This window comes from Chelon labrosus (genome assembly GCF_963514085.1).
Source record: "Chelon labrosus genome assembly, chromosome: 10".
Lineage (NCBI taxonomy): Eukaryota > Metazoa > Chordata > Actinopteri > Mugiliformes > Mugilidae > Chelon > Chelon labrosus.
This window is the reverse complement of record NC_140360.1, coordinates 24,217,477-24,227,434: the sequence shown is the minus strand read 5'-3', so window position 1 is coordinate 24,227,434 and position 9,958 is coordinate 24,217,477. Positions and strand designations below refer to the sequence as shown.

The following is a 9,958-nucleotide window of genomic DNA, read 5'->3' as shown; positions in this document are numbered from 1 at the left end:
CGGCACGCAACCACATATTTCACATAGTACATCACATGTGCACATTGAGTGGATTTTGTACTGCAGAGTTAAATAAACCTGGAACCTCTCTATTGTTGGGTCACACTATGTCTTTAACCCCATTACTATCCCAACCGAGCCCCATCCAGCTCCTGATTGCCTGCCCCCCCCCCCCATCTATCTCTCTCTCTCTCTGTCTCTCTCTCTCCCAGTGAGTTGTTGTTAAGCTCAGCCACTAATCGCTCTGGTTGGAGCTGTGGTCGGCTGTGTTACCGCTGTCCTGCCCTCAAATACACACACACACACACATATTGCGAAGCCCGCAGTAACACTTATAGAAACACATGCCATACAGTATGTGTGTAATCATGTTTTGCCTCTCATTTGTTGGCAAACTTAATTATAAATGTGTCAACTCGGTCTCATTCATTGTATCCGCATGTTTTATGCGTGTACGTTACACCATATAACGCGCGCATGTGTGTGTGTGTTTGTGTCTGTGTGTGTGTGTATGTGTGTGAAGCTCCATTCTCAGTTGGGCAAAAACAATGGAACCTCTCTGATTACATCTCCCTGCACAGGCGGACACAGTGTTTGTGTGTGTGTGTGTGTGTGAAGCTTTGAGGGGGGAGGAAAGGGTGGCGGTTGTGGAGGAGGAAAGAGGGGGAGGCAAATTTTGGACCTCCCCTCCTACCTCCTTTTCTATGTGTCGTGCGCGCCCTCGTTCCTTCCCTTTGCAGCCGTCTGGCATCTCATTGGTTAAGTCCCCCGCTATATATTTATCTGATTGGTCAGGGCGGGGTATATATACACAGCATGGGTCGGTTAAATCTGGCCACAAGTTTCAAAACTTTCAAACAGGGTAGACAGACAGATAGAGACGGTGTGTCGGACGGCCTGAGTGAAGGAGGGAAATCAACTTTTGGACAAACCACTGCACCACACACTCCAAACAAGAACTGTTGCCTTTGGAGAAAAAACAAAATCTGAGTGGACAAAAGAGAGAGGCTTTCTAGGGGAATATCCTGCACCACAACTTGTTTGTTTTCTCTTTCTTTCTCATCTTCCCCCTCCTCTCAGATCTCGATGCTTTGCTTTGGGATTTGTGCTCCAAATTCATCCAAGTGTTCTCTCGGTCATTCTCCTCTTTTCCATTTGAAACATTTTGAATTTTTTTCCAGAACTTTGCAACCCAACAAACCGAGACAGACGTTTGCAGAATTTCACTTGGACTAAGAGCTGAATCCAAGCCCGATTCTGGAATGAATTTAACCGAGCCCAGCTTTTCCAGAGAGACTCTTCTGCATCCCGGCCAGGTGTCTCTTGGGGGCCACTGGACGTCTGGGACCCCAAGTCCTGCTTCTGATTCTGAAATGGGTTTTGAGCAGAGCCTCTCGGGAGACTGCAGTTCTCCCGACGCCCTCGGGACCGGGAACATGAGGAGGACAGAACCGAGGATTTCTCTCACAGCCGGCTCAGGGGGGCAGAGTCCGGATCTGAGCCAGGCTGGAGGTGCGTTGGTGGGCACGAGCGATGGAAAAGCTGTCGGGGCCGAGCAGAGGATCCGCAGGCCCATGAATGCTTTCATGGTCTGGGCTAAAGATGAGAGGAAGCGACTGGCCGTGCAGAACCCCGACCTGCACAACGCTGTGCTCAGCAAGATGCTCGGTAAGACTAACAAAGAAAGGCAAAAAATCCCAAGAAGTTTACTCCAAACCAGATTTATGCATTCTTAGAAATAGTAGCTTTGTTAAAGTTTATCAAAAATCTCCTATCCTGGGTCAATTCATGTATTGCACTTATTTAGGTGAGAAATCTACCACATCAGAACAATTAAAAGTGTCTGAATTAGTCAAAGGTTGAAGAAACTTCCAATACTTTGACAGTAATGATGACAAAATATTTGCATAGTTTTTGCCAGTATTACTCAGTGTGACACACCCCACCCATTTGAATCACTGTCATTGTCTAAGTAGCACTAATAATGCTAACACGGACATAAATATCACTAAAAATAATCATATTTAAAGTACCGTTATAGACTGGATTTTCATATAGATATAAAGGGGAAAGTTTTTTTTGTTTTTTTTACATTTTCTTTTACAAAGAGTTTATACTTTTAATGTAAATACCTGTTTTTGTGTCATTTCATAAATTGTTCTTGATATAAAACTCTTTATTACCCACTAAATTCAATCATTCAGATCAATTAGTGTTTCAAAAAACTGCTCAGCACCCACTTAAACTGTATTTTCTCACTTTTCTCAACAAATATTTTTTGCATTTTGTATAGTTTTATGAGCTTTCTATCATGTATTTTTGATGCTTTGCGATATTTTGGAACAGGTGAGTTAAAGTGGCAATACTTTAAAGTGCACAAGCCGGTTTATTGTTGAATATGTGGATGTTTCCAAATCACTTACTTGGTGTGAGGTTGGAGAGGTTTCAGGTGTTAACAAGTTCACTGCCTTTAACAGACATCTGTACTCAATTATGACCGGCTGTAGAACGAATGTTGGGTCTCACATAAGAGATGTTCTCATCTAAAATAAATTGTAATAGCCTGCAGTTTCCTCACTGCCAGGTTAAGTGGGAAAAACGTTGAAAATGTACATAGGAGCTTCTCAAACCACACATAAATCACTTCTCTGTCCATGCTTGCGTTCATTATATCCCAGACTCCATAGTTTGTCAAAATATGTGATCCACTGCAGCTGACATGAATCCAAGCTGACCACAACGGCTGTTCTCCTCCAGTTAGAAAAGTGCAAACTTTTTCTGACCACCTTTAAACTAAGCAGGAGGTCACAGGTTTCATACAAAAGATTCGGGGTGGAGGAGTCCATCTTCAGGGTCTAATACTATTCTGCATGCCGTGTTAACACTGTACACATTATATGACAGAAGTGATGCCAAATCACCGAAATACATTATTAGAAAATATAATGCATCATACTCTTTTACTGGCTTTTGGATAAGTCCCTAAACTTCGTACTTTTGCAGTGTGTTTTTTTTTTATATTAACACTGAGAGCTGCTCAGTGATCACACATGACGTCTGGAAATTTTCAGAATCACTCAAAGAAAAACCACAAAGTTTCTGGAACGACGCGAGCTCCAGATTTCAATTTTTCTTGTTCAACAGCCACAAGACAAAGTGAGAATATAAACACTTAATGCAAAGTAAAAACATACATGGGATAGATTATTCATCTGGAAGAGCGTTTAAGCCAGACAACACTACAAGGCTTTGTGGGGTGTTGACTCGTTGACTGTTCATTTCGGGAGTTTGACATGTGGAGCAATGTTTCCTCATACTTCCTGTTTTATTACAGAAACAGGATGTATATTAAATCAGTGGTTAAGCAGTTCACATATAAATCACTTGCTGCCACCTTAGCTGTTTGGGATCAAGAACGCTGTGGTCAACTGTGATTTTTCTTTCTTTATACCACTGGAAAACATCTTTCAATTGAAAATGACAGAAAGAAACGCAATATTGCCCTACTCTCCTAATGTGTTAGTATCCACTGTGTATTAGTGGTCAGCATAGTGTGAAATTAAGGCAGTTCAGTACATTTCTTAAATAATTCAGTCAGAGATGAATACATCTGTCAAACAGACACAAAGTTCACAATCGTAAACATATCTTTAAAAACACTACCATTCACTGATTATAGGGCCATAAATATGGCGTGGGTTTTTCTGTGACAGCAAGTTGAATACCTGTGGTTAAGACGGTTTGCTGGACATAACAAGCAATGTGAATTATTGATCTATATATTTTCTGAAAAACTGTGGTTGTACTTATTTTATGAGGTTTCACAGGACAAGCAATGCGTAAATGAAAGCTGAAAATAATTAGAAAACAAGTAACTTTTAGGATGCCATAATCGATATGATGGCGATATGAAGATCAAAATGCTTTCCTTATACTGTATATCTCTTGCCTTAGATGATGATGGAAATAATATTTATTATTTATTAATTCTGTCTCTCTACATCCTCCAGGTCAGTCATGGAAGGCCCTGAGCGCCACAGACAAGCGACCATTTGTGGAGGAAGCCGAACGCCTCCGTGTCCAACACCTCCAGGATCACCCAAACTACAAGTACAGGCCTCGCCGCAAGAAGACCACCAAAAAACTCAAAAGGGTTGAACCAGGGCTTCTGCTGCACAGCCTAGCCCAGGGTGGGGCACCAGGCCTTGGTTTGGGTCCTGGAGTGGAAAGTGTCTCTGGAGGATCTCCTTATGGACATCCAGGCAACCACCCTTCACACCACCATCATCCCCATCACCTGCTGCCATCTCTGGGGCATTTCAGAGACCTCCAGGCCCAAGGGCACCCAGAGCTAGAGACGTATGGCTTGCCCACTCCAGAGATGTCCCCTCTGGATGTTCTGGAAGATGGGGAATCTGTGTTCTTCCCCCAGCATATGCAAGAGGAGGCAGGGATGGGAGGCTGGAGCGGGTACCACCACCACCTTCACCATCATAACCAGCATTATAGCCATCACTACAACAATCACAGTCACCACAACTCCATACACAGTCAGGGATCAGGAATGAGTGCCAGTTTAAGCACCAGCATGAATTCAAGTCTGAGTCCTGGTAGAGGTTCCAGACTTGACGCTAGAATGAGTTCTGTTGATTCCAATATGACCTCAAGCATGACCTCTGTCACTTCAGTCAGCTCCAAATTAAATCCCACTCACCAAGTCACTTTGAGGAGTCCTGTAAAGTGTCCACCACCTCTTCCTGACTCCTCCTCCCCTGTTTCCTACCCCCAGCCCTCCATCAGTCTCCCTGAGACAATAAAATGTCATCAGACAACCCTGAGCAACGCTCCTGTCAGCTACTTCAGCCAAATGTATGGTAGCAGCACCCCAAATGCTAGCCATTTCACTCCTTCTCATCTGGGGCAGCTTTCACCTCCTCCCGAAACTCCTCCTTCTTCCTGCTCAAACTCTTCCATCCCCCCTCCATCAACCTACCTTCCCTCTGTGCATTTAGAGCATTCAAATCCAGAGTCCTCTGGCCATTTAGGGTCTTCTTCTGCTGAATTTTGGTCTGAAGTGGACAGGCACGAGTTTGACCAGTATGTAAACATTGGAAGGAATCGAGAGGAGCCCTACGGACTTGCCATGGGGTGTGGTGGTGGTTCAAAAGTCCTGGGTGGGCGTGGCAGCAGCAGCAGCGTAGGTAGCAGGGATGTCAGCAGTATCATGAGTAGCGTTGGTGGGTGTGACGATGGAAGCAGCCCTCTTATATCTGCTCTGTCTGATGCCAGCAGTGCTGTCTATTACAGTGCCTGTATCACTGGATAAATACATTTCATTTCATCTCTCAAATGTGCCTCGCATTGTTAGTTTTGGTTCTTTTGGACCATTGTGACATTATAGGAAGAACATTTGCTGGGAAAGTTAGTTTTGGCTCATACGTTTAGTCAAGTCAAAAAATGTTAAGTTGAAAAATTTGAACAGAAATATAAATGGTAAAGAAGGCTCTATTTAAATGATTTCAAAGGGCATTTTGTTTTACCTTAATGAATGAATTCGTGATTATTGAACAGCTGACCAGTTTTCCTTAGTTGCTACATGCTAGTGTGGCTAGTTTTAACTTGGGAAGATGGGTATATCATCATGCAAGCATACATTAGATATGTTCTCCATGATTGTTTTTAGGATTGTCTGGTAGATATCAGTTCTTGGCCCCTTTAGGGACAGATGCTTTAGCAAAGGGGTTTTGGGTTCTGTTGTATTGCATCATTCCAAGATTAACCCTCTTCATCAAGATGCTGTCTGCTGGCCCACTAAAAACAGTTTGACATAGTCCTGACATTAGATTTTGTTTTTTTAAAACTCTTTTTTTTTTTTTTTTTTTTGCATCCCCACAGTCATTTAATGATTAGTTACTTGTAAAGGGTTCTACATGTTGGTGTTAGCTAATGTTAGTCAACAAGGACTCTTTACCATAGCTGGATATATTTACCATGGCTAGATATATAATTCAGGGATGTGGGATACCAGAAAGTTCTTGATTGTGTTGAAGTGCCTTTGAGCAAGACACTACGGTCTTACCAGTTCCATGCGTATTACAAACACACTGTGTATGCTGTTCATCATAACATTTACCATCTCATATCATTTTTTTTTTTTTTTTTTTGACATTTCATCTCAGGACCAGAAAAATATTAATCTTCTCCGAACTTCATGAAGCTTAAATTAATTCTCACTGAACTGGAACATGAACGACAAATTCACGAGATAGACCGAGAGAAAAGACTCTGTGTGAGAGACTTGGTTCAGCCTCCGCGGATATCTCAGAAGTGTTGTCGGGAAAGCCTTGGCCGCTAACCCAGAACAGACCACTGATGTCTCCCACAAACTATCAGGATGTTTTACAAGCCGAGTTGTATTTTTTTTTCTAACCGTGATACATGCCGTTCCCTCTGTGGCTGAGTCCACGACAGGGCCTCATGTCAAACATATGCCAAACTCTGCAAGTTGCTTTGCTTCTTGGCAAACAGAGATCAAAGATCATTATTTCTAACCAGTAAGCCTCTCTGGTATTACAAACAAATCAACCGTTTAAACAAAATGTAAATCTAAAGTTAATAAGCAGGGGGTCGTTCTACAAATACCAGGATATTATGTTCTGAATGTCCAGCGCTTTTGGAACAAGTATTACATCGTAGGTCGAGTAATGTCTTCATTTTACACATAATCCTTTAACATTTTTATTTGCAAAATCATGCAAAGCAACCTCACACTACCAGATACTGGTATGCAGTTCTTATTGTTCTTGTGCTATTTGTTATGATTTTTGGAAACCTTGGTTTGGTGTAGCCGTTTACTGTATATATAAATATATATATATATATGCAGATGCTTCTTGACAGTATGTGAAGGAGAAATTGAGACTATGAAATGTTCTCTTTGCACTGGGTTTAACGTCTTAGCTGTATAGAAGGAACACTACTTATTAAAAGATAAATGTCCATAATTTGAAAGATGTTTTTTTTTTTTTTCGTATGGAAATGGTTATTTTGTTGTGTTATAGAGTCTTATTTTTTTCTTAAAGGAAAATAATTTAGGAATTACACTTATCTCGCTTTCTTTCTGAGAGCAAGATGAGCGGACTGTTACCATTTTTATAGTAAGTATGGTGCACAAGCTGGGAGGCAATTAGCCTAGCTTAGCATAAGGACAGGAATTTTGGGGCAAAAGCTACTCCACCTGCCATTAGCACTAATTGTTGCCAATTCACGTCTTTACAGGGGAATTTGTGTGGTGTTGCCACTGTTCAACACACCACAAATGATCGTTTTTGACCCTTCATATGAATTTCCTCTTCTTAATATTAGCTTTGTGCTAAGCTAGGCTAATCACCACTGGACCTATAACTATATTTAAACTACAGACGTAAATATGTCAATCTATTCCTTTGAAGAAATATAAAAGTGTTGCAGCAACGTGGATCCACTTGTGTTGTTTTGTTGTGTGTTTTCTTAATTTGCCTTCAAAGGGAAATCTGTAATTGTTAAGATCTCATGTAGCTCTGGATTGGTCTTTAATGTTATATTTTGTTCTTCCAGACTCACTACTAATTGAGTATGGTCCCCCCCTACAACAATGTTGGAACTGAAAAATGAAACATTAACTGCAAGAAGCCACTGTAGAGGTCTCTCCCTGTGTGTTTATATACCATCTATCCTGTAATAGTTTGTATACAGTGGAAGCAAAAACCAGAAGTCTCTCTTCAAAGATTTATCCCACATCTGTTCTGCATTATTCCTAAAGACAATACTTTTTCCCTTTTTTTTTTTTTTTTTTTTACATGAAACAGTAGAACAAAATCGAGTGTCTTGTACAGTGAAACTAGTTATATTTACCACACCGTTCCTTGTGGCCGCCGTTGGTTGAAAACAGAGCAAGAGTAGATTTTTCCAAACATTTCCTCCGGAGCACGGAGCCGCAGAGAAGCAGAAGTTCAAGCAAACTATTAAAGAAATACTTCTACATCTGCATTTGACATTCTTTTCTGTTGACACCAAACAGAGCCTTGTTTCCATTTAAATTTACTGTGACACACAAAGACATCAGAGAGACAGGCGTTGTTTTTTTTGTTTTTTTGGAGTCGTGCAATAACTCTGGGGCTTTTGGTAATAATTATCTGAAGAAAAAAAAAAAAAAAACACCCAAGATTTTGGGATTAAAACAAAGGACATTTTCTCAGCAGTCATATAAAGACAAATTAAAACCAGGATTTTCCCAGACGTGTCACTGTGACGCTTCTAAATCTGTCTGACAGGGATCATTTTATGTTTTGTAGAAAGTAGTTTTGTTTGTATATTTGAAAAATATTTGCTGGCTGTAAATGGATCTTTCCTGTTTTATAAAATAATTTTACAGAATAAACACGTTTAAGATTGGCCTTCGGTCTCTCAGTTTTCTACCCTTTAATATAGCTGCTGCTTTAAATTTGATCGCAGTGGTTTTATCTGGATGCATTTGAAAATACTGTGTGACTTTACAGAAATCACTTTACTCCAAAGTTTCATTTTCAATCAGACGTTCACAGAAAAACGGTTCATGCAGTAAATATGCGTTTGATTGGGTAGTCAATCCAACAGATTTTCATTTAAATTGCCAGTGACAATCAAACAATATATCAAGACGCTTTACAGAACCCAGAGCATGAAACTCCCACAGAAAGCACCAAGGCATTGGTAGCAAGAATACACTCCCTTTTAACAATAAGAAATCTCGACCAGAACCCTGCTCATGCGTGGAAACTTATTTGCTCGAGGCTGGCCGGGTAGAGAGAAAAAAAGGAGATGGGACAGAAGAAAAGGTAGGAGAGGAGAAGAAAGCAGCAGAAGGAAGCATGTAAATGCATACATGCATTTACATGCATTTACATGCAGCATGATACACACAGATGAAGCATACAAGACTGACTGCATTTAACTACTTTGTGGATATAAAGGTTACTGTTAAAGTGTAAGAAAGAGCACTGAGGCAGAAAATTATTTCAAAACTGATAGTTGTTGTATTACAGGAGAGAAGGCTGACATTAATTATTAGCTGACTTAGTTAGTAAGGTGTAGAATTAAGATCATTCTTTCAGAATATCACGAAATCCAAGTTCAACATGTTTCTGTTTGGTAAAATAAAATAACTTACCATAAGTGATAAGTAATCATATAAGTGCAAAAATAAAAAAAAAATAAAAAAAAAAAATAAAAAAAAAGACTACAACGACCAAAAAGATAATTATAATAATATATGTAAAAACAAAGAAAAAAAAGAAAAATTAAAAATCGAGCAGTGACCCCAGGTCATCAGACATCCCCACCCAGTTACCGTAACTTAAGATTATTTTCCACTGCATAATTTAAATGTCAGACTAACTCCTGTTTGTAGCCATGCCTCCTTCCTCTAACTCTTTGTTTGCTTAAAAGTCAGATCAGATCGACCTTTAGTATTTGAGAAGTTTTTAAATATAAAATCAGATAAATACTACAAGATTATTTCTGGTCAGTGTGTTGTGGGCCGTAGTGTGGTGGTTGGCTTCCAGCTCGAACATTATTAAGAAACTGAATTTCTGTCCAAACCGGGTCAAGTCTGCAACATTTGAAACTGAATCTCAGCTATAGTTACACTCAGTCCTCTTGGTGGCAGAACACAGACGACCCTCAGTCACAGTGACGCTGCTGAACATTGCTAGAAAATTCGGTTTATTTTCCCAGACACAGTCATTTATGAAGTTCCAACGTTTGACGAGTGCATCTTTTGATTTTTAAGTGCACAACCAAATGAACATTTCATTAAAATTCATCCAGTAGTTATCTACAATACTTTAGGCCTTAAAGTGTCGAAACTGCCTTTTTTTCAGATTCGCTTTCCTTCACCTTAACTGACTTTTGTGGTTGTTCACAGTCTTTTGTCATCTTT

At 40.2% G+C, this 9,958-nt stretch overlaps 1 protein-coding gene across 1 annotated transcript; it reads left to right on the top strand.

Annotated features, from left to right (window-relative positions):
• Positions 1-735: 735 nt before the first annotated feature.
• sox18 (SRY-box transcription factor 18) lies at positions 736-9,195 on the top strand. Its single transcript, XM_084552536.1, has 2 exons — positions 736-1,668; positions 4,011-9,195. Exons 1-2 carry the CDS (start codon positions 1,263-1,265, stop codon positions 5,324-5,326), a joined length of 1,722 nt encoding a protein of 573 aa, XP_084408662.1. The 5' UTR covers positions 736-1,262; the 3' UTR covers positions 5,327-9,195.
• Positions 9,196-9,958: the final 763 nt, after the last annotated feature.